Raw genomic sequence first — 27,030 nt, 5'->3', positions numbered from 1 at the left:
TCTATGCAGCCCTACAGTGCTCCTGTTTTACTTACCTGAACCTGAACCTGAAGTCTTTTTTCTCCACCGGGACGAGCACACCTCTAGCTGGTGTCTGGTGTACTGATTGGATAGATTGATAGCAGCGCAGCCATTGGCTCCCGTTGCTGTCAATCAAATCCAATGACGTGGGCGGCAAGTCCTGCTTTCTGTGTCAATAGACGCAGAAGCAGGTCTCAGGAGTGCGCCCGCGTCCTGAAAGAGATCTCTTCTCTGACGGGGCAATCGAGAAGAGGAGGAGCTACTAGCACTGATGAGGGACCCCAGAAGAGGAGGATCAGGGGCCACTCTGCGCAAAACCAACTGCACCGAGGAGGTAAGTAGGACATGTTTGTTATTTTTAATTTAAAAAAAAGAGGCTTTAGTAACAATTTAAAAGGTGAAGTTCCCGCTTTAATAGTTAAAATGTTTGTATAGGATTTTTTTGTAGTTTTGGATAGAGCAGGGAAGAGTTAGAGCCCCTGTCAAGATTGTATTGCTTAATGCACAGGGACAGAACAAGAAATTTCACTTTTAAAGGTATTTTCTTTTCTATCTTTTTTTTTTATGTATTTGAATGCAGCTTTATTTCAGCCGTGCACATGTGTTTATGTATATGATGGCATGTAAATTCATATTTTAGAGCAGCTTTTAGGTGCATGAAAAATGAATGCCCCAAACCTGCATTCTGAGAGGGGCTTACTGACATAATCTACATACATATGTGCAGAGATGCACATATGCTTGTACATTTAGTCCATGTATTATTTGTATTTGCTTAAACTGTTTTTAGCCTAAGCACTATCCCATTTTTTGTGAGCCCTGTCGGGTTGCCAGGTGGCAAGGGGGATTCTATATCCATTTCCACTTCATTCTCCCTATCCCTCATTTTTCATTTTTGCCCCTTTTGGGTATCCTTGGGGATCTTTTTTTTGTTTTTGTTTTTTGAATCAGTTACTTTTTATTAAGAAAATACAGTTATTTTCCATTCATATCTTTAATATCCAAAAAATTCAGCGATCGACAATGCTATGGGAATGAAATCCATTATATATTTTTTTTGTTTTTTTGCTGCTTCTTGTAAACTCGGTCTGTGTAGGCTCATGATATGAAGATGTGGTGCCATGTATGTATCATTGGAATGTCTTTCTATTCAACACTTTATTTTATATGACACCTTTCACGATTCTGTGACCATCATTGTCATGTTGCATTGTTGGTTCTTTCAATAAATAATTTATATTAAAAAAAAATGTTTGTAACCCTAACCCCAAAAAAGCAAACTAATGCAACCTCCACATCGAAGGACTGATAAGCTGCAAAACATGACACTGTTGTTCTTGAGTTTAATTATCTATTGATGTTAATTCATGATAAAGGTTCCGTGTGTCATTCCAAAGAATGCCAAAAAATGCCTAAATCTCCATTTAACAAAACAGTGACCAGCAAAAACTTTAAAATTATAAATGGAACTCACAGTTTGGAAATCTCAGAAAAAATGGACAGATTCCCACTGTTTTATCTCACACGTGACCAAATGTGAAGCTATGTGACCAACATTACAGATAAGTAAGTTCTCTGTATACTTTACCTTTCTTGCTGGGTCTCCTGTTTCATTGAAGTATAGCATATAGTTATCATCCCCCCTGATATACAGGTTGTAGTAATCTGTCTCTGGGGGCACCAAGAAGCCTGTGAACCGAGCAATAAAAGCAGAGTTTTCCGTAGGCCAGGACCTGGAAACTCCATCAAACCAGGTGGTGCCAACATAGCCAGTGGAACTTTCATTGAAATTCAAAGCGTTATTCAAGCTAAAACTGCCATTCCACCTTTCCATCTTCATCCCTCGGTTTCCTAAGAAAAAAACATGCTTTGAAGTTAAAACAGCTGGAAGAAAAAGATTCTGGTAGACATGTGCACTAACAAAAAATGTGTTCGTTTTCATTTCATTCGTTTTTTTGCTTTTTTCGGAATTCGGAAATCCGAAAATTTTCACATTCCCAAATTTCGAATTTCTGAATTTTGAATTTTTTGGATTTCCAAATTTTCAAATTTTCCAATATCGAATTTCGAATTTACTAATTCCAAATTTTCAAATTCAGAAATTCAAAAATTCAAAAATTCAAAAATCCAAAAATTAGAATATCTGAAAAAAGAAAGAAAATCAGTAAAATTTGAAATAATAACTAACTAATAATAACTAGCTATTAAGTTATAGGTATTGGAATTTCCTTTCAAATTTGGCTGTTTGTGAACGAAACGAATACAAATTTATCTGAAGTTACGAATTATCCAAAATAACAAATGGAATGGAACAAATTAACAGCCAAATTTGAAAGGAAATTCCAATACCTATAATTTAATATTTATTAGTTAGTTAGTTAGTTATTATTTTAGATTTTCGGGTTTTGGAATTTTCAGATTTTCATTCTTTTGAATTTTTTGATTTTCATGCATATTTTTGGATTTTCAAATTTATGAAATTTAGAATTTTCATATTTCCTCATTTTGAATTTTCTAATTTCCTCATTTCGAATTTTTGAATTTCCGAAATTTCGATTTTTCCGAACTTCCAAATTTACGAAATTCCGAATTTTCAAATTTCTGAAATTTTCCAATTCCTGAAATTTTTAATTTTAATGTGTTTTTGATGCATTGTTTGGGGGGCTAATAGGGATGTATGACAGTTCTGTTCATGTAGTGCGACTTTAATGTGACTTTACACTCCCTGGTACTCAAGTAGCATCAAATTAGCATCAAAGTTGCATCACAGTAGTGCAGGAAGCTTTATGTGTCCAAAGTCGCATGTTGGGGTTAGGGTTAAGGGCTAGGGTTGGATGTTAGGGTAATGCCATGTATACACGATCGGAATTATGGTCGGAAAAAGGTCTGATGGTTTTCCCGACGTTATTCCGACGGAATTCTGCTCAAGCTGTCTTGCCTACACACGGTCACACCAAATTCCAACCGTCAAGAACACAGTGATGTACAACATGTACGACAGGACTAGAAAAGGGAAGTTCAATAGCCAGTAGCAAATAGCTTCCATCTCGTAGTTGAATCTGAGCATGCATGATTTTTGGCGTGTCAGAATTGTATACACACGTTTGGAATTTCCGATAGAAAGTTTTTCCGTCTGGAAAATTGAGAACATGCTCTCAAACTTTTGCTGGCGAGAATTCGGCCAGCTAATTTCCGATGGAGCATACACACGGTCGCATTTTCCTATGAAAAGCTCTCATCTGTCTTTTGCTGGCCGAAATTCCGATCATATGCATTAGAGATAGAGTTAAGGTTAGCGGTAATTGTTAGGGTTAGAGTGCTAACCTTAAGATTTACCTCAAACCCTTACGATTACCCCTAACCCTAATAAATACCACTAACCCTAACCTTTACCCCTAACCCCAACATGTGACTTTGGACACATAAAGGTTCCTGCATTACTTTGATGAGACTTTGATGCTACTTGAGTGCCAGAGAGTGTAAAGTCAAAGTCACACTACATGAACAGAACTGCCCAAATTTTCTATTAGCCAAAACAATGCAAAACGCATCAAAAATAGGTGTTCAAGAAAGAAAAACCCATATGAAGAGAGGACACAGACACAGCCTGCTCCCCTCCATGGGCGGTCGGATGTAAACGGACCACCTGTCCGTTTACACCCGACTGCCATTTGATTTGGCAGACAGATGGGGAACTGAACCCCATCTGGCTATTTTTAGCGGATAGGATCAGAGCGGATGTCGATGGGTGTTAATGGGCACAGCTGATCTTCATGTAAAAGTACTCTATATACAAACACTTCTCGTCTTTTATGGAGACAGGTCGGAAATAATACTTGAAGACTGTTAAACTTTGAAACTAAAAACTTTTGTCTGATGTTAAGCCCAAAGAAAACTTTTTACTGTTTAGTTTATTCAGCAAAAACCTATTGACATTACATACCTGGAAAGAGCGAAGGAAGCACAGACGGCTTCGGTGGCGTCTTGCAAAGGATTGTTGTATCATTTAGACTGAAAACTTGACATTCCTGACCTACAGACAGAATACAATAAAAATAGTTACAGATCTTTATTTTATACCAGAGTTCTTCTACAATATATGAATAATATACTGGGGTTGGTTTACTAAAGTCAAACAGGCTGTTCACTTAGCAAGAGAATTTTCCCTTAGCTTCCACCATCCAGTATAAGCAAAAATACTGTCTTTTTCAATTTCAGCCAAATAGCTATAATCACAAGTGAATTATATATGTCATCTTCTTTACTCTCTAAAAAAAATTATAATTTAGTTCAGGCAGTCTTATCATTTATGTTCAGTGAGTATATTGTTGCAAATGCATAGCCTGGTGACACCTGTAATCACTGCCAAAGCTTTGCAGCTTTTTGCTTTATCTCTCTGCACATTTGACCAGGGACATGCAGTCAGGGGAGGCAAGTGAGGCTAAGCCTCACCTGCCATAAACATTAACCACTTCAGCCCCTGAAGAATTTACCCCCTTCCTGACCAGAGCAAGGTTTTTTTGCGATTCGGCACTGCGCCGCTTTAACTGACAATTGCGCGGTCGTGCAACGTTGTACCCAAACAAAATTGACGTCCTTTCTTTCCCAAAAATAGAGCTTTCTTTTGGTAGTATTTGATTGCCTCTGCAGTTTTTATTTTTTGCGCTACAAACAAAAAAGAGCAAAAATTTTGAAAAGAACACAACATTTTGTACTTTTTGCTATAATAAATATCCCCATTTTTTTTAAAAACAAAGCTACTTTTTTCTCAGTTTAGGTCGATATGTATTCTTCTATATATTTTTGGTGAAAAAAATTGCAATAAGCGTATATTTATTGGTTTGCGCAAAAGTTATAGCTTCTACAAAATAGAGGATGGATTTATAGCATTTTTATTATTATTATTTTTTTCTAGTAATGGTGATGATCTATGATTTTTATCGAGACTGGGACATTATGGCGGACACATCGGACAGTTTTGACACATTTTTGGAACCACTGGCATTAATACAACGATCAGTGTGATTAAAAATGCATTAATTACTGTCAAAATGTCACTGCAAGTGAAGGGTTAACACTAGGGGGCAGTGAAGGAGTTAACTGTGTTCCCTGGGAAGTGATTCTAACTATAGGGGGAGGGACTAACTAGAGGAAGTGACGGATCATGGTTCCTAGCTAATAAGAATATCTAATCTGTCAGAACAGAACAGGGAGTTTACACACACTCGTCCCTGTTCTGTGTCTCCTGGTCACGATCGTTCGTGGCCGGTTGTCATCGCGACCGTTGGCCACAAGCATCAATACCCTGCTACGCAACAGGTGTGCGCGTGCGCCTGCTATCCCGACCCCGCAAGCCGACATATAGCTATGTGGTTTCGCGCGGGGGAGCCAACCTGCCGTACTGCGAGGGCTGGTTCGGAAGCGGTTAAAAAAAATCGAGGGTCATAGCTCGGCGACCACTTGGAGCTCTTATAACCTATGGTACCGGAAATACAGGGCATCTTGCGCAGCCTGTCAGGAGCTACATACAAAGTGGCCAGTTTAATTACAAGCTGACACACTCTACAGCAGACGCAGAGGTTGAGCTCACAATGCCTATCCTCACTTCTTCTCAGAGGCACTGAGCTCAATGGACAGCTTGAAGTCTTGGACCAATGGTAAAGTTCCATTAGACCCACGTGTCCAATAAAAATTATGCAGTGGAGGCACACTGTAGTGTCATAGAAGGGGCATGTGTCCAAAAGACAAATGCTCCCTTCCAGCCCAGCCCTCTTAACTACAAGAAAAAAACATGGGTATAAGATTTAACCACAATCCCAAATTTTTTTCTCGCACAGTTAAGAGGGAGAATGAGAATCTGCTGCTGTTAAAAGGGTACTGTTAGAATCAAGCTAAATTATATACTATTATGCTATATGTTATAAGATAATAAAATATTATTTACTGTGAAATTACTGGTTGGAAGTTATAACTTCAGTCATTTGTCCATTAAGCCACCTGCTTAAGTATAGCTTTTGAAAATATAGTAAACTACCTTAAAAAAAATATATAATATTTATTTGTATATTACTTACTTACCACTTGCCACCCAGACCAATTCTGACACTTCTCTCCTACATGTAATAATCATCATTTTTGTTTTCTAGAAAATTACTCAGAACACCCAAACATTATATATATTGTTTTAGCAGACACCCTAGGAAATAAAATGGTGGCCGTTGCAATTTTCTATGTTACACGGTATTTGCACAGCAATTTTTCAAATTTCATGTATATAAAAAAAAAAACACTAAAGATAGCCCGATTTTTTGGCATAATGTGAAAGATCATGTTACACCAAGTAAATAGATATCTAACATGTCACGCTTTGAAATTGCACACACTTGTGGAATCGCGCCAGACTTCAGTACGTAAAAATCTCCATAAACGACGCTTTAAAATTTTGTACAGGTTACATGTTTAGAGTTCCAGAGGAGGTCTAGTGCTAGAATTATTGCTCTCGCTCTTATGATTGCGGCGTATGTAACCTGTATGTATCTGGCTCTGATACTATCTGGCTCTGATACTAGCCAGTGCCTCACCAGCCACTGACCTCACTGCACGTCTCTGTATTTGACAATAGATAAGCATCAACAATCTGCAGAGGTCCCATGCAAATTAATGAACTACAAGTGTCATCTGCTACCATGGCAGACAGACTTGTAGTTTTCAAAGGAACACAAGTACAGTGATCCCCGTATTCGTAGTCCATTGACAGTCACTTCCTTCATCTCTCCAACTGAAAAGCTATACCTCATTATGGGCAGGTTGCTGGAGCAAGTGTCTCATACTTTAAATAGTTTGTTTGGGCCAAGCCAACTATTTCCTTTGCATTTATGAACATGGCTGCTGTCAGCACTGTGTCCTGGAAGTGGTACAGGGACCCCCAATCTGCTGCTGGAACAAAATCAAATCAGGCTGAGTGCTTCTCAGCCATTCACAGGAAGCATTGTATTTTTATCAATGAATGAAAGGCTTCCTCTGATACGCTAGGTGATGTCATCTTCACCAGCACACCATGGATCAACACTTCTGTCCAAGGATTTCTTTTACTGAGAGAGATCACATCACAGAAATAAGTGAAACGATTTGGAGCCACGCAGGGTCCCTTCATCAGGCATCATATGCTGTTCCTGTTCCTGGTAGTCTACAAATAACTAGAACTTACCTCCTACAAGGACTCGGGCTGAAAAGTCAGTCTCATCAAAGAACCGTCCATTGATTGTGATCACTGTGCCTCCTTGAACGCTTCCAGAAGAAGGGAAAATCCCGGTTACCTCTGGATGACAGAGAAAACAGGAAAGACGTTCTTTGTGTTCTTTTTAAATAAAAGGTTAATAAAAGGGGTACATTATTATTTTTGTTACCTGCATAGGTCTGGAACATACTGATTTTATTGAGGGAAGACACAGAGTATGTAGAAAGACCTGGTAAACTCCTGTAATGCAGTAAAAAATGTATTTCAGGACCACACAAGATATATTTACTCTCCCATAATGGGTCTATATAGGACTAATTATCTTGACAAGCAACTTGCTCATGAAAACATTTAGACGATGCTGTAAAGACAACTAGTACCTTGTTAAATTACAGAAAAAACTTGTGTGATTCAGGAATATTTTTTATTTGTGACTAAGGCTAAAACTCGGGCTTCAGAGTTTGACAGGCAACGCCTATCAAACTTGCCCATTGAGATCAATTGGGCCGCACCATAGCTATAAGCTAAATACTTGGCTTGCAGTTGCAGTGCAGTCCCACAATGTAAAATTGCCTTTCAACAATTACAAAAAAAACACACATTTTAATAGGGCATCCAGAATCCTTGCCAGCTGCTGTCCTCTGAAAAAGAATCCACCACAGATCGAATTTTTAGAGGGCGGCAAGCATTACTGCTTGCCTAAAAGAGTCCTTACTGTATTTTCATTATTATTTTTCATATATATATATATATATATATATATATATAATTTTTTTTTTTTTTTAAGCACTAATTACGGTTTCTGTATGAACACTAGGCAGAACATTCAGAATTATTTCTGAGCAAACACTGTAAGAAAGTTGATTAAAAAAAGAACTCAAGTGTGTAGATTGCTTGGCAAACAATGTGCAAACTGGTCTAAAAAAGTGTTTTTTTATATGCTTTTTAGTTCAATCTGTTTATTAGGTTTTACAAACAGTACAAAAGAGATTGCTCCTCAAAATTCTGATCCACAAAAGAAGACAATGAACACATAAGTAACCAATAGATATCATCACATGAAAGATAAGAAGAGATGCAATGCATAACTATCAATAACAGCCCTTAATCATATAGAGCGTAGTATAAGAGCAGCCCTGACAACGAAATAGCCGAGGTACATGTCATATAGCACTGTCTGACAGGCCTGTCCAGGGCTATACCATTAAGGTTTTTGTATTTCCCCTTATTGGAGTGCAAAAAAAGGCGCCAATCCTAAAAATATCAACAGTTCTGAAAAGTTAACTTTTTCAATTAAACTTTATGGCATCCCAAAGCTGTTAGGATCTAGTCTTCTGTGTCTGTTTTGGCTGGAGAGTCATTTTTTCATACTTGCCAGCCAGAGGAGTCCCTACTATCCCCATTCCCAGGTGATGAAAGCAGCACCTTAAATAGAGCTGATAGTGCTGATATGCAACGTTCTCTCTTGAAGGAAAAATGTTAGCTGCAATGTGTTATTTAGAGTGTAACTTACCGTCCATAACGGTCATCCAAAATAAAGCTGATATTGTGATGGCCTGTACAAAAAAAAATGCACACTGGTTAAGCCTACCTGTCTAAATACATTCCACAAGAAAAAAACTCACATTAATCTACAACATACCAACATAAGTGCCAGTATCATGGCATATCATGGAACCATAGTCACTATTTGCAGTGTCCAGTTGTAATCCATACCTGCAGAAGGAAATAAAAAGCTGCATCATTTCAATGCTAGGCTAGTAAAGCTTGTTATTAAAGTGGACTTTTCATTTTTTTTTTACAATTTTATCATTTACATTTTTACCTCCTCATACATATACTGTATATATATATATATATATATATATATATATATATATATATATATAATATATATAAACTTTTATTAGATACCCTTTTTAATGTTTGATATCCCTTAACTTCCTTCTTTCTCGCCTAGGTGAGAATCATGCACACAGTACTCCCCAAAGACCCCTGGGATCACTAATGCTTCTACTCAAGTTTATCCTTCCTACAGCGGGACACATTACAGTTTGCCCAAATCAGAGCTATGAATAGCTTCTGCTACCAAGCTAAGCACTATGTTCAACACCCTGCGACAGTGTGTAAGTCGTGCATGCACGCTACTACTATGCACCACTGTGTCCAAGTTGAGGGGACAATCTTGTTGGTGCCCAGTTGGCACCTGTTTGTTCATCAGACACTGGCCTGTGGGGGAGAGGAGACAGATAATTTCCACCCTGTTCAAAGTGGTTACGGTCACTAGGCAGGCCAGATTAATGTTACTTTATGCATCCAACATTGTTGCGCTCTGTTTTGCAACCTACACTTCACTAGCTTATTGAGCTTAACCTGACATTTTTTCAGCCTTCAACCTTGTGTCATAAGTGACTACCCTCATGACCGAGGGACTGATTTACAAAGTATACTATGGCTACTACTCTATTAGTGTCTTGGAACGTCCGGGGAGTCCATGACCCATTAAAACGCACTATGATTAGCACGCATCTGAAGAAATTTCATCCGGGCATAATAGGCATGTAGGAGACTCACCTGACAAGGGATACGGTGAATTTTATGCAATATCCCTGGGTGGGCAAGGCATATCACTCCACTCACTCTGCCTATTCCCGCGGAGTGAGTGTGTTGATTCATAAATCCTTGGCTTACCAGGAATTAGACTCAATGATTGATCCACTGGGGAGATATGTGTTTCTGTATTGCAGACTGTTTACCTTAACTGTGATTATTGCATTTGAGTATATCCACCCTCCATTTTCTAGAGAGATTTTACAACACCTTCTGTCTTATTTGGTTGACAAGCCCGAAGCCCCCACCATAGTTCTGGGAGACTTTAATGGCTACTTGGACCCCAGGTGGCAAAGGCATCCTCCAGTTCAGCCTCTGTCAGGCGGAAGAAGCACTATTCTTAGCCGTTTGCTGGCGGAGGTGGGATGGACAGATGTATGGAGAATGAAACACCCTACAACCAAACAATTTTCGTGCATTTCTCCAAAACGTATGGTTCTCTTTCCCGCATAGACCAGTGAGTCGGCTCTTCAAATGCCCTTAACCTGGTTACTAAAGTAGAATACTTTCCCAGGGGGATAGCTGATCACTCCCCAATGATGGCACATCTAACTACAGTGGTGTGAAAAAGTGTTTGCCCCCTTCCTCATTTCCTGTTCCTTTGCATGTTTGTCACACTTAAGTGTTTCGGAACATCAAACCAATTTAAACAATAGTCAAGGACAACACAAGTAAACACAAAATGCAATTTGTAAATGAAGGTGTTTATTATTAAAGGTGAAAAAAAATCCAAACCATCATGGCCCTGTGTGAAAAAGTGATTGCCCCCCTTGTTAAAACATACTATAACTGTGGTTGTCCACACCTGAGTTCAATTTCTCTAGCCACACCCAGGCCTGATTATTGCCACACCTGTTCACAATCAAGGCATCACTTAATAGGAGCTGCTTGACACAGTAAGGTCCACCAGAAGATCCTTAAAAGCTACACATCATGCCGAGACCCAAAGAAATTCAGGAACAATTGAGAAAGAATGTAATTGAGATCTATCAGTCTGGAAAGGGTTATAAAGCCATTTCCAAAGCTTTGGGAATCCAGCGAACCACAGTGAGAGCCATTATCCACAAATGGCGAAGACATGGAACAGTGGTGAACCTTCCCAGGAGTGGCCGGCCGCCCAAAATTACCCCAAGAGCGCAGTGATGACTCATCCAAGAGGTCACAAAAGACCCCACAACAACGTCCAAGGAACTGCAGGCCTCACTTGCCTCAGTTAAGGTCAGCGTTCATGCCTCCACCATCAGGAAAAGACTGGGCAAAAATGGCCTGCATGGCAGAGTTCCAAGGAGAAAACCACTGCTGAGCAAAAAGAACATCAAAGCTCGTCTCAATTTCTCCACAACACATCTTGATGATCCCCAAGACTTTTGGGACAACATTCTGTGGACCGATGAGACAAAAGTGGAACTCTTTGGAAGGTGTGTGTCCAAGTATATCTGGCGTAGAAGGAACACTGCATTTCATAAAAAGAACATTATACCAACAGTAAAATATGGTGGTGGTAGTGTGATGGTCTGGGGCTGTTTTGCTGCTTCAGGACCTGGAAGACTTGCTGTGATAAAAGGAACTATGAATTCTGCTGTCTACCAAGAGATCCTGAAGGAGAATGTCCGACCATCTGTTCGCATACTCAAGCTGAAACGAACTTGGGTTCTGCAGCAGGACAATGATCCTAAACACACCAGCAAGTCCACCACCGAATGGCTGAAGAAAAACAAAATGAAGACTTTGGAGTGGCCTAGCCAAAGTCCTGACCTGAATCCTATTGAGATGTTGTGGTATGACCTTAAAAAGGCCGTTCATGCTCGAAAACCCTCTAATGTAACTGAATTAGGACAATTCTGCAAAGATGAGTGGGCCAAAATTCCTCCAGGACGCTGTAAAAGCCTCATTGCACGTTATCGCAAATGCTTGGTTGCAGTTGTTGCTGCTAAGGGTGGCCCAACCAGTTATTAGGTTTAGGGGGCAATCACTTTTTCACACAGGGCCATGATGGTTTGGATTTTTTTTCACCTTTAATAATAAACACCTTCATTTACAAATTGCATTTTGTGTTTACTTGTGTTGTCCTTGACTATTGTTTAAATTGGTTTGATGTTCCGAAACACTTAAGTGTGACAAACATGCAAAGGAACAGGAAATGAGGAAGGGGGCAAACACTTTTTCACACCACTGTACATGTCCAGCTATCTCCATACTGAAAGCTTCATTGAAACTAAATGCCTTTTGGCTGAAACTTTTTTATTCCCATGAGAGGGTGGTGAAACAAATAGAGGGATTTTTCCATGACAATTAAACTTATCCGGATGCTTCATTAAAGTGGGATTCCTTTAAGGCTTGCCTTAGAGGCACTTTTATAGCGGAAATTGCAGCCATAAAATATAATTCCTCTGCCCTCCTGGAGTGGGTGGAAGATCAAGTATGACAGTTGGAGGTCTCCTATGTCACTGACCCATACGACTCTGTGAGGAAGGAATTGATATCTGGCCAGGATTTCCTGGACTGGTTGAGATCCTTTGCCACAGAGTGGAAACTATTCTTTACTAAGCAAGTGTTCTATGAGGAGGTGGAGAAAACAGGTTGATTGTTAGCTAGAATCGCTAGGTCTCACCAGTCCTCCCCAGCTATAAGAGCCATTCAATGCTCCAATCGGTGGCTGGTGAATGACTCCGAGCTCATCATCACTGAATTATCATCTTTCTACAAAAACTTCTACAGTCCATGTGATGATTACTCTGATGAGACACTACAGAGTTATTTGGAAAATATCTCCCTACCGGCTCTGACCTGTCAGCCTCTCCAGGAGCTAGAAGCACTACTCTAGTTGGACGAGTTGGACCTGTACCTATCTGTAAGGCACCAGGGGATGATGGGATCTCCATGGAAGTCTACACCCAGTATGGGGAAGTAATCCTAACTAAATTACTGGCAGTAATCAACTCCTTGTTGAAAACGGGACAGCTACCTATAACCATGTCCAGGGCAAATATTATACTACTGCTTAAGCCAGGAAAGGAACCGGCAGATCTAAGCTCCTATAGTGACGTAAAAATAGTGGCCAAAGTCCTAGCAATAAGCCTTAACAGGGTTGTCTTGTCTATTGCTCACCTGGATAAGGTGGGCTTCATGTCATGCAAATCCACGACGACCAACCTCAGAAGATTATTTCTTAACATGCAAACCCCAGCAGATAACACCGGCCACAGGGCACTGTTGTCTCTTGACACCAATAAGGCATTTGACAGTGTCAGCTGGCGCTATCTATGGGCTGTATTGTCCAAATTTGGATTTGGCCCTAGGTTTATATCCTGCTGTATAGTTCTCCTTAGGCCACCATACATATGTCTGACAGGATGTCCTGGGTCTCTGCACTGGGGAGGGGGACCAGGCAGGGATGACCTCTGTCCCCCCTGCTGTTTGCACTCGCTACTGAACAACTTGTGGCCCAGGTGCGCGACTGCCCATAAATAAAGGGATTTCAATTTGGTGAAATGCATAAGAAAATCATGCTTTACGACATGCTCTTTTTTTGGAGGATGTGGATGACTCACTATCTAAGACAATGTCCATCATTGCTGATTTTGGCCACTATTCTGGCCTTACCATCAACTGGTCCAAATCTGCATTGATGTTTCCGGACGAGGCACCTGGACTGTGAACAGTACATCCCTGTCCTATTGCTATAGTGACTACCTTTAAATACTTGGGCATTCAAATATCCCCCAAACTTACTGATTACTATAGCCCTGCTATATATACTTTACTAACCAGTTTTAAGGATAAAATAAACATATGGAACAGACTTAAGATATCTTTAGTAGGGAAAACAAACCTTATCTAGATGATTCTTATGCCACAATTATTGTACCTACTTATCCTACTTAAGATATTCCATGGGGTAAATTCTCTATCCAGACTACTGCTCTGGCATACCAGTCCCCCCATGATCAAATTGGAGCAGCTGCAATATCCAAAGGAAGGGGGCAGCTTCAGGGGCGGACTGACCATTGGCCCCGTGCCACTAGGGGGCCCCATCAAAATTGCCAGCCTCAGCAAAATCATGGAAAGTATGTAAAAATCAGTTTTTTTTCCATCTGGCTCTGAAATGTCCCTTACCGACATCCTTTTGGTCTAAAAATCCAGAGATTATAGCTGCCCCACCTCTCCAGTACCTTCTCAGCCAATAGAAACATGTCTGTGTATACTGTGTGATTGTATACTGTGTGTGTGTGTTTGCGTATACAGTGTGGCCCCATAATGTCTGATTGCCTGGGGGCCCCATAATCTCCTATTGCCCGGGGGCCCCATGAGTTGCCAGTCCGCCCCTGGGCAGCTTAGCACTCCCCAACCCTTGGTTATACTATTTGGCTGCACAGCACTTGATAGGAGCCGTGTCTCCCAACCCAGCTTGTTCCTCTGCTAAACTCATGCTGATAGTCACAGGGGGAGCATCCATACCAGAGAGCCTGGAAGCACAGCTGTTCCAATGGCCCAACAAATAAATGCCCACGTACACACTTCTCCAAAAGGTCTGGAACAAGGTCAAGCAATTGCAGGAAGTTACACGATTTACAGCCCATTTTGGGAGAATAAATCTTATGGGGAACTGGCCAAACTCCAACAGGGACCCAGGTGGGCTGCGCTGCTATAAATCTATCCAATCAAGACCCGCTAACTCTGGGCAGAGAGACAGCACATCCCTGCCGGATCAAGTTCCAGGGCTCAAGTAAGTAAAATCGGGGGGGGGGGGCTGGGGGTCCGGTCACTGCCAGGTGTTTTTTCACCTTGATGCATAGGATGTGTTAAGGTGAACAAACAAGAAGGTTTACAATCCCTTTAACTACTTCAGTAAAAGATCTTTGCTGTTCATCCGCAATGCCTCATCTGATGTCTCTCAAAGGGTGTATGTAAGGAGTATAAAAGAACAGGGCTTACATCAGGGGACCAAAAAGGTTAAAGAAGATACAGTACAGAGTCTAATGAGCAGAATACTGTCCGGCGGAGGCTATGTTTCCTTTGCTAAGAATACTGTATTTGTATCCCTTGCTATAGTATACAATACTGTCTTTTATAAGTGCCATATTATAAAAGTTATTATCATTACATATACTACATTATAACATTTTTATCAGTGACTTATTTGGACTTTTTCAAAAATTGACGGAAGTTTGTCTATTTGTCTATTATCTATGTTTATTTCCACTTTTGCAGTCAAATTGGGATAACACTTAATTTATATTTGTTACATTTTCTCATTTATATAACATGATAAAAAAAAATTTTAAACTTTGCTATTATTTTAATCCTTTATTTTAATCCTAAACTGAATTGTCCTCTGGAATGCAAAGAAGCCGAGGAAAGTTAATGTTTGCCATAATTAGCCCTGTCTACTGTGCTGGCATTATCAGTTGTACCCTAGAATTGAGCATTGTTTGTCCTAAAATATGTTTTAAAATCTAGAAGTTTGGCTTTTACATTATATGTAAATGAGAGGAAATTCAATCTGTTCCCAGTTCTGTCTGGGGACAGATTCACTATGAAAATGTTCAGAGTAGCTTGGTGTCTGTCCAAAGGCCTGTTGCAAAGGAACAAATAAAAACATATGAATGCATGTTGTATGAATGGGAACATGTAGTAAAAGTGATCCAGGTGGCTTTATAGCCCCTCAATAACTTATACAGTGCTGCAAAGGGCCACCCCCTCCCACCGCCACCTGTGATGGATCCCGAGTTCTCCCAGTCCTCTATGGTGCCTGGGTCTGCGGTAAGTGGCCAAGATCACATCACACAGAGAAGATGAAACAACGTCCATCCCCCGTTCTCCTCTGTGACAAATGAACCTGGAAGTGATGATGATTTTGTCACTTCTGATTTCAGAGCTGGACAGCCAGGGAAGCAGATAATCAAGCACAATCTGTGCTTGGTTAGCTGCTTTGGAGGGCAGGGGAGACATTGGGGTCTAAATTAACCCTGGTGTCTCGTTAAAGAGTACCTGTCAAAGGCCAAAAGCTATCACTCGGGAGATTGTTAGGCCCCTTATGAAAGCAATAAATTGAAATGAAAAAAAAAAAAAGTGGAAAAAAAATAAACATTAATAAAATAATAAACAATAATAAAAGCACCACATCCACCCTGCGCATAACATACATACAAAGGCACCCGCAGGTCCCTCGCACATATGTAATCAGCAATTGCACCACAAGTGTGAGGTATCACAGTGAACATTAGCACAAGAGCACTAATTCTATGGCCATAATTTATGATTGACTCTAAACTGATAACCTGTAAAGGCGTTTAGAATGTAACCTATTCACAATCGTAGGTTCTGTAGTTTGTCCAGCCAGTCTTCCCCATCCATAGATAATGATCAGCAGTAAGACATTTACACAATCGACTCTATTTCAATTTAATATTTCTTTAAAAACTGCATAATCTACATTTTGGGCAAATGTATAATTTTAAAATGAGCTTATACTACATTCCTAATAATGCCATTTCTTTCTTTTTACAAATATTCTGTGGCAAAGTACTTACAGTGTGTCAGAATTGGGTACTAGCAGCAAACATGGCATTGCCCCGGCATAAACCCTGTGATATAATAAGAGATGATCTTAAAATCTGAAGGAATGTAAACTAAATAAAAAATGATTATAGGAAGCAAGGTAATCAAAGTAAATTAAGATAATAATATTGTAAAGTAAGAGCCGGTTCACACAGCGGGCGATGCGAGGCGACACGACTCGCCTCGCCTCGCTCTCGCAAGTCGCCCCCGTTCTGTACAATGGAACTGTTCTGAGAGGAGCGACTCGAGCCGCTCCGACTCAGAAAAAAGGTTCCTGTACTACTTTTGGGCGACCTCGGGGCGACTTGCATTGACTTCTATACAGAAGTCATTTGCAAGTCGCCGCTGAGGCCGCGGCAGGTCGCGGCGAGGCAAGTCGGAGTCGCCTCGCCTCGCCTGCTGTGTGAACCGGCCCTAAGACAAGTGCATTAATAATATACATATAAAATAATAATAACAATAAGCCTGGGTTCACATTAGTGCATAATCATACTTTTTGCAGTGCACAATTGTAGCGCATTTTGCATGTGCTTTCTTGCTACATGCATTTTTGTTTTACCCAAAAGGAAAACCTAGCAGTATCTGCTGCTACATCATTGTTTCTTATACCTTGTACACACAGTCGGACATTCCGACCACAAAATCTGTCTGATTTTTTCCCGACAGATTTTGGCTGAAACTTGCATACACACGGTCGGACAAATTTGGCGGAAAAATCCGATCGTTCGGAACGAGGTGACGTCAAACATGTACGTTGGGACTATAAACGGGCCAGTAGCCAATAGCTTTCAACTCTTAGTTTATTCTGAGCATGCGTGGCACTTTGTCCATCAGAACTGTCTACGCACGATCGGAATTTATGCGATCGGATTTTGTTGTCTGAAAATTATAGATCCTGCTCTCAAACTTTGTGCGTCGGAAAATCCGACAGAAAAAGTCAGATAGAGCCCACACATGAACGGATTTTCCGACAACAAGATCCGATCAGACTTTTTCCATCTGAATTTACAACCGTGTGTACAGGGCATTAGAGTTAAAGACTGGAGAATTTTAAACCCAAAACGACATAAAAAAATGTATATTAATGTGCTCTCATTGAAGTGTATGGGGGCCAAAAACTTACTGTGTAGCACCAAAAGAAGCACCAAAATGCAGCTTTAAAAAAACTGAACCTTTTTACATTGATGTAAACAGGCACTGTAGAAAATGATGTGATTTCTATTGTCGTGCATGGCAGCACAACAGCAGACACAACAAATGACTCTAGTGTGAACGCAGGCTAAGGCCGGCCACAGCAGGAGCTTTCCTGTAACCACGGGAAAATAAATTCTCTGGATTCCTCCATCAACTCAGATAGTGTTGACAGGGGAGTCCCTCCCGCCGAGCTATTGTGTTCTCCTGACAAGGGGGCGCCAGGAGAAGTCTGTGATTATTGCTAGCAGCTAGGACACTAACACTAATCTCATGTAAAATCCAGCAGGCTTCAATCGATCAACTTGTGTACATTCAGCCTGCCCATATATGGTTTGAATCTCAGCTGGTTCCTGCTGAACCGGCCGAGATTCTAGCCATCTGTGGCCAGCTTAATGCTCTACAATATGATATACAACAATGATTTTAATGGAGGTTTCAAGTGCTGTTGTCATCTGCACTTGGTTGGTGATGTCATCAGAGGTATATCACCCAATCTTTGCTTACGTCCTAATCAGGGTAATTCTGTCCAAACACATATATTCAATCGACACATTGATCATTTTCAATTTCCAGCTACCATAGTTTTATAAATTGTGGGTTATTAATGAAAAGATATATTCCTTGCCTTAGTATTCTGACATTTCTTCCATTGGAGCTCAAAGCAGTATTACTGCCATAGACATCAGTAAAGATTTTGCCAACAATGGTGATCATGGAACCTGCAAAAGCAAAGAGATTCTGTCATTTAGCAAACATATGCCATACAACCATGATTAGCTGGCAAAAAAATATATAATTTGCCCATAGGGAGCAAATGTTATAGTTTTGGACTAAACTTTCAAATATTATGGGGCCCAGGAGTATTGGGGAACTACCGTCTGGCTATACAGCAATATAGCCACATGGTACAAAGTTTCTGACACTGACAAGTAGTTAAAGTGATACTAAACGTAATAAATAAATAAATAAAAATGTCAAACTTACCTGCTTTGTGTAATGCTTTTGCACAAAGCAGCCCCAATCCTTCTCTTCTCAGGTCCCTCGCTGGTGCTCCTCCTCCCTGCTGAGTGCATGCTCACTCCCAAGCCCCGCTATGTGTGTCCATAGACACACAGAGTGTGGCTCAGCCCCACCCCCGTTCCCTCCTCACTGGCTGTGATTGACATCAGAGAGAGCCAATGGCTCATGCTGCTTTCCATGAGCCTATGATGGAGAGAGACGGGAGAGCCACTGCTCTCATGCACATCACTGGATCAAGATCAGGCTTAGGTAAGTATAAGGAGGAGGGGGCTGAGGGCAGCTGCACACAGAAGGTTTTTTACCTTCATGTATATGTCAGGAATGTGTAGCGCTCATGCTTCATCACAGATGTCATCTCATTCTAGCATTCTGGTTTTGAATGTGATGCATTTACCATGTCTGCTTGTTCACCTGCAAGGTGATTTATGTAGCTAGTCTCTGGATGGAGACCAAACTTGATTTAGGCCAGCCTAGCCTGCAGTCTCATGCTTGCAATAGTGTGTTTAAGACCTGCTCCAAGCTCCCCCTTTGTTTGCTCTGTCTGCTAGTTTGGATTACCTTGTTGATGACCTCAGATCGGATATCAAATTTTTACTATTTTTGATGTATTGAAGAGTGCTCTGCTCAAAAGCATTTTTTTTTTCATTTTGAACAGAGTAAGAGGGGGTTAGAATCCATGTGAGTTTTTTTCCCATCTGTACCCCATTGGGGAGATTTACCCTCACTTTCTGTCCCACAGCCAAAACAGGAAGTGAGAGAAAATCTCTCCAAAGTGAAGTAATCCCTGGTAACCACCAGGGCCCTCTTTGAAGATTTCCCTTATATTCTTCTTCTTGTGACAATACCTCTATTTATGATAGAGACTCAGCAGCCAGGCAGGCAAGGAGATCAGAGGAGCCCCCCCCCCCCGGTGCAGAGACCCCCTGAGTGAGCCCCAGCTCAGCTGTTCAACAGGGCTCATACTCTGAAACGCGCCCCCCTCTGACATCACTTTCAGTGTGTGTATTCCATGTTGGTTCCGGTAGCACTGTGGCCATTTTGCCCAACCACTTCATCCTTCCCTAAGCTGCTGGCTGGCATATGTGGATGGTAACTGTGAGCGCTGAATTTGCTTTGGCATCTAGTGGAAACTATGAGCTTGATAAGACTGACTATCACTAATCTGTAGGTGTTTTTAACCGTTGTTCTTTTTAATAAACCGAATGTTACTGCACTTAGAGTCGCCCTCTTTTATTCTTATATTTAATTGCTGACAGGTGTGTTAAAATGTCACAGGTCTCCATAGGGAGATTGCAGCAGAGCCGTGAGCCTAAAATTTTAAATTTGGATCTCTGTAAGATATACCTATCTCCTTGAAAATGACTACAACTGTATTTATTAGATGGTTATATAAAATCTAATTTTAACATTATATTACAAACCTGGTGGTCCACTTAAAGGGGATATGCTACTTATAACAGGGGTAAAGTCCATATGAGTCTAAAAATGAAAAGAGAACGTATTAAGAGTTGCTCTTAAAAATACAAAATAAAATACAAAATAAATCTTAAGAAGAAGCATTACTGTGGCAAGACAATCACAACATATAACTGATTCCTGAGCTCACATAGTAAAAAATAATCAGGAACACAAACCTGTAATGTAATTAGGTTTCCAACCCCAGCTTGAAGGAATACACTATACTACAGCTTGCAAGCAGTGATTAGAGAAGAGGTGACTTTGAAACCAATTAGCCTGAACCCAGTGGCATATCCTCCATGCAATGTGTGTTGGGCACATGGGCCCCAAGGAAAGGGTGGGCCCACTGTGCTCTGACACATATGGCACACAAGAAGAAAGGATCCACTGAAATATCCAAGAAGCCAGTAGATTGATCATAGTGGCAAAGTCACAACAGGTAACTCACAAAATTGTCTAGACTGTTTTATTGATTCAACACAAAAGAGAGCTAAAAATTCTAAAGATAAGTTCAGATAAAGAAAACAACAGCAAAGACAACAAAGGACGCAACTTAAAGGATGGAGAAAAAAACACAGTCATGGATGACTTTACAGAGATCACTTTAAACATTAAAAGTACAGACAGTGTCTTGTATCTTCAGCTCTTCTGCCAATGAGCAGAGGAACCTGCAAACTATTTTTGTTTTGTTTTGAGATGGCTGAATATATCTGGAACACAAGCAAACACAGAGACAGGTTCTCATGAAGTTTCTAGTTCAGCCAGTCTGCATTCACCTTTACTAGTATTTCCCTTGGCTATATACATTATATTGCCAAAAGTATTGAGATGCCTGCATTTACATGCACATGAAATTTAATGGCAACCCATTCTTAGTCTGCAGGGCTCAATATCAAGTTGGCCCACCCTTTGCAGCTATAACAGCTTCAAATATTCTAGGAAGTCTATCCACAGGGTTTATGAGTATGTATATGGGAATGTTTGACCATTCTTTCAGTAGCGCATTTGTGAGGTCAGGCACTGATGTGGACGAGAAGGCCTGGCTTGCAGTCTCCACTCTAATTCATCCCAAAGGTGTTCTATTGGATTGAGGTCAGGACTCAATCCAATATGTCAATAATATCTCATATGTGAAGCCCAGTCAAGTTATCCCACCCAAAACTCACTCATCCATGTCTTTATGGACCTTGCTTTGTGCGCTGGTCCAAATAATTTGGTGATTATGGTGTGGGATTGTTTTTCAGGGATTGGGCTTGGCTAGTAAAGGGAACTCTTAAGGTGTCAGCATACCAAGACATTTTGGACAATTTCATGCTCCCAACTTTGTGGGAACAGATTGGGAATGGCCCTTCCCCTTCTAACATGACTGAGCACCAAACGCTGTTTATCTATGCCTCCTTGCTTTTCTTCCACCTACTTTCTCTTCAACTTAGAGGAATGCTCATTGACAGACATACCTCTGGGTGGCCAGATGAGACCTTCACAGTCAACTTTGCTTCAATGTCTATGGTTACCATAAGGTTAACCGTGCACTGTGCTAGAAGTGCATGCAAAATGGGGGATTCAACCAACAGATAGATGCAAGTTATTTGACAGATTATGAAAGGTTGGCCTTAGAATGATTAATGACATTTTTATAATACTATGTATTATCTAGCATCTGAAAAACTTTTTATTGCAAGCAGGGGATTTTCAACACATGGACAAATCTTTGAGACGTAGTAGATTACCCCCTTTAAGCCACATTTGTTTGGTGAACTAATTGGGAAGGTCGGTCCAAATAAAGATGAGCAGATCATGACCTTATTTCTTGATAAGATGTCTGCGTGACCGTACTTTATTATATAAGGACAGTTCACCATAAAACATGTTATCTTTTGCCTTTGTAGATTGCAATGGTAACCAAAGCAATTAGAAAGACTGGAGAAGGTGAGAAAAGTGTCTCTGCTCTCGCAAATCACCCTTGGAAAGGTGCAACAGATCTTTTGTTCTGGCGCAGGTATTATCTGTTGATTTTACATCAACAAGTGACACCCACTGTAACAGCATAAAGACAGGAGGATGGGCTACAGTATAAAGGAAGAATTAGAACCTGATCATGAGTTGGAACCAAAATGAAGTGTCACCCAAATGTTCCTCAGTGCCAAGGAATGTACCTCCACCTTGCAGCAGGGGAAGACATACCAACAAATTGAAACTTCCTTCTATTTTCATTCCCTCTTCTTACAATACTGCCCTCTGTCTAGGGCAGTGGTCTCCAAACTGCGGCTCGGGGGCTGGATGTGGCCATTTGCTTGCCTTTATCTGGCTTTTGGGGCACCTTTCCTCTCACTGATGTAAGACACTATTTCTACCACTGACATCAACAATGGGGCATAATTCCTGCTACTAACATCAACATGGGGCACTATTTCTCCCCCTTTACCAAAGATGCATTTTTTACTCCCACTGATGCCAGGACAATTCTGGTCCCCCTAAAATCAGAATGAAAGCAAACTGCCCCTTTGTTTAGAAAGTTTGGCGACTCCTGGTCTAGGGCAATGACTGCAAAAAATGCCATAGTGATAGACATACACTTATGCTTCCACCTATTATCAGCATAAAATTAATAAAAGAAGACTGAATATTAGTAAGAATGAAAAGTATTCCTCTCTCATCTATACGTTTAGTGCACTCTATGATGACCATTTTACATACAATGGCTGCAGGAAGAAGGGCACTGATACATGAACCAGTTTCAGCAAATCACAAAGCATAGATAACATTGTTGTCCACATACCCGGAACATACACCACCAATACTGATAGTAACCATAGCAAATGTTGCTGGGGTCAACGAGTACTCCATCCACGCTCACTCTCACCATGTAGTAATCTGCTGGCATAGGCCTGTATAGGAGAAAATAACACTCATAAATATTAACTGGCAAAAGTGTGACCATTGGTTGAACGAGACAAATTTTGATGTGCACAGCTTTAATATGTAAATATGTATGCTCAATGCTCCATGTTCTCGCCCATGATTTTTTGTTAAGATAACAGCGCACTTAAAAAAAGTCATTCTAAATGCTATTGTAATATTCTGAAAATAAATCAGTTTATTCAGGATCCTCACCATTCAGAAAGAGATTTTAAAAAAAGATGAAGAGGCCCCTAATTCTTGCAGGTGGTATAGCTGCTCATTTGTCTTGGCAAAATGCCTCCAGGTCATGCAAAGTCTTTGGTCGTCTTCCATAAACCGCAGGTTTGAGTTCTCCCCAGGGTGGCTCAATGATATTAAGGTCAGGAAACCGTGATAGCCACTCCAGAACCTTCCCCATTTTCTGCTGTAACCACTGGAGGGTCAACTTTGCCTTATGCTTAGGATCATTGTTGTGCTGTAAAGTCCCAGCTCTGACAAAGAAGGTATAGCCTTTGAAAACGCATCAGAATTTGGCTCCTAGAGAGGTCCCCCAGGTTCCGTGAAGCCTGCTGAGTTGGTGACTATTAGGCTATGGAGGATTAGCTCAATGAGCGTTTTGATTTTTGCAGTTGTGAGTACATTTTATGTTGTTTTTACTCTAATAAATGTTGTGAAATAATGCACTAGGCCAGTGCGCCGCCTGTTGTTTATTTATCTTATGTACACTTTTGATCAGGGCCATTTGGGTGATTTCTGATATCATTATGATTTAAAAAGGAGCCAAACAGCTATGTGATAATAAATGGCTGCATATGATCACTATCTTTAAATAAAATTAAGAAGTAGATCTGGCTATAGTGGGTACAGTGCCATCATTCCTGTTAAACTGTTTTATTTAAGGATACGAAGAGAAACACCCTCTGGAGGTGGGACTATATAGGCACTGAAAAGACGTCAATTGAATAAAAATATCATTTATTAATACAAAAATATTAAAAACTTGTAGGACATCCAAAAAAGATCATACATGGAACATACCAGAAAATGGGCATAAAAATGGCCACACAAAGGAGGGGTGGCCTGGGTGACAGACAGAGTGAAAAAAGCCCAAGGCTGGGCAGCAAGCCCTGCAATTGTCAGACAGCAGGATAAAGTGCCAGTGAGGGCCACATATATTAAAAGGCAAAGTGGCATATGCAAATATTTTTCCCTAGGACACAGAGGACCAAAACACTACGTTAGTCTGTTTATCAGTACATCAATATCGCAAACAAAAGAAACATACATCTTAATATAATCCTAGCTACTAAACATCATAGTTAACCCTGCAGAGGGACAGGGAAAGACAAACCAAAGACAAAAAAAAGAAAAGAAAAAAAGGGAAAGGAGAGAGCAAGGAGACTATATAGAACCACTAGATGTCCCTATTTCTCCCATCCACCTGATACAAAACCTTCCAAGAATGGTTTATATTAAATATTTTAATATAACCTTGGGAAGGTGGTAGCTTTTAATTTGAAAATCAATCGTAATTCACTCTGCAAGAGTTTTTTTTATTCCAGTCTCCTCCTCAAAAATTGGGGTGGATCCTGTCCAGGTTAAAAAAAAAAACGGATCTTGGGAAAAATTCCACCATGTAGGGAGATGACATCTCTCTCAAGAGGGAGTTCACTATTAGCAGTTTTCATACTAAGAATATTGCGTTATGCCCTCTGCCTATATTCCTGTATTGTTTTGTCAATGTAAAAGCAATTGCAGTCACAAATGAGCATGTAGATTGCCCCTCTAGTCCTACAATTTGCATAATGTTTAGGTTTAAATTTAGTGCCATTGGGTAATGTAGAATTATGGGTTGTGTACATCCTCCGCAAGTAAAGATGCCTAGATACTTGCAAAGGTCCCTTTGGTCCTCCTGACAATATTCACTATGTACAAAATGATCCAGCAAGGATTTTGCATGTGAAAGTAATAGCTTGTGCACTGGAAGCAAAAGATCTTACAGTGGGATCAATAGTGAGCAGATGCCAATGTATTTGAATAATCTTCTGTAATTAACTGTGTTGGTTATAAAATTTTGTGATTGGTCGAGTTATAGAAGTCTGTGGAGTAGCTATCTTTTTATAGTGTGTTGACTGTTGTCTAGCCACTGCTAGGGAATTTTTTGTAGTGCGTTACCTGGGTTGGGCTTCTTACAACCTAGCGGTGGGCGTGCAGTGGAGTGCTAACATCAGTGCAAGCTCTTGGCCCCTGTCCTTTTGGTTTTAAAACATAGTGGCATACCTATGTGATGTAATCTCTGTGACTTGGCTAGTACAGTATAATTTTTCTATTATATTTGTTTGTTTAATATTAGCCATGTATATTTAAGTCTACACTTACGTTTCAGAAAAATTATCTGCATCATCGTGTTTGACACTTCTGAAGAAGAATTCTCGAAACACGCTAGTTGTCATTTCTTTTCCTATAGTGATTTTGTAATATTACATGTAAATTTGTATGATCTTTTTTGTATGTCCTACAAAGTTTTAATCTTTTCTTATAGTCCCACCTCTAGAGGGTGTTTCTCTTTGTATCCTTAATTAAAAGACATTTTTTTTGGCATTTTTCTGATATTTTTAATATCAGTGCCAATGCCACGATTTCTATCAGGGTATGCAAACGTTTGAGCACAACTGTATGTGTGTATATATATATATATATATATATATATTCTTTCCAGTAGGACACATGATGAGGTGTTAACCTTTCTCCACTCTACCTAGGTTATCTGAAATGCTTGACTGCATTTTTTATGTCTATATTGTTTGTAGTGCATATAGAGGGGAAAATACCTGGTGTAACAGGTTATTTGTGTTGCATGACTGGCATCTTTCTCCACATCACAGGAGAATGAACGGGTGGAGGACACAAGCTGGACACTGTTCCCCAGGTTAGTATTCCCATTTCCATAATCAAACTGGTTGGCTTCTGCAAAGCCTGGAGTATGAATAAAAAATACAAAAAACATGTACATTTGGATTATTTCAATTTTACCAATTACACATCAAGCCCGATAGTTCATTTAGAAACAGTAATATTAATGCAGCGTGAAATTTATTTATTTATTAAAATGTATTCTTGATAGATAATTTTAGGTTATACTCCCTGAGAAATGTGTGCAATTAAGCCTCTGTGACTCATCTTAAGCAGGCTATGGATGGTTCAAATCTCGGATGGTTCAGCAGGGACTGGTCGAGATTCGAACCATCTATGGTCATGCTGATTATACTCAAGCTGATCCATTGATTGACTTTGGTACAACCAGCATGTCAGATTTTGACATGCGATTGTTGCCAGTGGCTATAGCGCCTAGCAATAATCATTCTGTTCTCCTGGCAGGGACAGTCCCTTGGGACACCCCACTCCCCCACCACCGCCGAGATAACACAATAGCTCTGCAGGTGAGATTCCCCCATCAATATTGACTGTGCTGATTGAGGATCATCTATGGCCAGCCTTATCAGTATATTATAGGAAGTGGCACAAGAGTGACAGGACCAGGGCACACAGTACAGGTCTGGAAAGTACAGGCAATGGTCACTGGAAATATTTGAAAATAGCTCTCTCCAAAAAGAACAAAAGACTTTTGCATAAATGCCATGATGAAATGGCAGGGCTAAAAATGAAAGCCTGTTTTTAAGTGCACCTACACCCAGTCAATAGACATTAATGTGGAACTTTACTCATTTCAGGAAGGTCCTCTCTCCTTCCTCCTCCCCACCTCATTCTTACACATTTTACCCCACTTTTTTACTCGCTGCCACAATTCGAAGAGAGCCGCCCACTTGGCTACGTCATTGATTCACAGATCCCTGTGAATGAATTAACTACAAGTACCTGCAGCTTTTGCGGATGTTGGCTTGTAGTTCTAAATGAACTAACAGGATGCTGTTGAATGCTGTGTTAGTTCAACTGTAAAACTGCCTGCCAATACAATGTATGGGCAGATAGCTTACAGTGATATTATGCAGGAGATCTGCATGGTATCA

The 27,030-nt window shown here is 40.4% G+C and overlaps 1 protein-coding gene across 1 annotated transcript in view; it reads right to left on the bottom strand.

Moving 5' to 3' along the window:
- LOC143997557 (fibrocystin-L-like) overlaps positions 1–27,030 on the bottom strand; it is a 247,462-nt gene that overhangs the window by 202,204 nt on the left and 18,228 nt on the right. The window contains exons 4-14 of the mRNA XM_077493224.1: positions 25,834–25,978; positions 22,881–22,989; positions 20,065–20,122; positions 18,249–18,342; positions 16,402–16,455; positions 8,901–8,974; positions 8,772–8,814; positions 7,428–7,498; positions 7,229–7,339; positions 3,965–4,054; positions 1,610–1,872 (exon numbers count right to left, since the gene is read on the bottom strand). Of these exons, the coding sequence (XP_077349350.1) occupies positions 1,610–1,872; positions 3,965–4,054; positions 7,229–7,339; positions 7,428–7,498; positions 8,772–8,814; positions 8,901–8,974; positions 16,402–16,455; positions 18,249–18,342; positions 20,065–20,122; positions 22,881–22,989; positions 25,834–25,978 (1,112 nt within the window). The remainder of the gene's footprint in view (positions 1–1,609; positions 1,873–3,964; positions 4,055–7,228; positions 7,340–7,427; positions 7,499–8,771; positions 8,815–8,900; positions 8,975–16,401; positions 16,456–18,248; positions 18,343–20,064; positions 20,123–22,880; positions 22,990–25,833; positions 25,979–27,030) is intronic.

This window comes from Lithobates pipiens, unplaced genomic scaffold (genome assembly GCF_037356315.1).
Source record: "Lithobates pipiens isolate NorthernLeopardFrog02 unplaced genomic scaffold, aLitPip1_a1.2 Scaffold_19, whole genome shotgun sequence".
Classification (NCBI taxonomy): domain Eukaryota; kingdom Metazoa; phylum Chordata; class Amphibia; order Anura; family Ranidae; genus Lithobates; species Lithobates pipiens.
The sequence above is the reverse complement of the archived record's forward strand: the minus strand, read 5'-3'. Positions and strand labels throughout refer to the sequence as shown.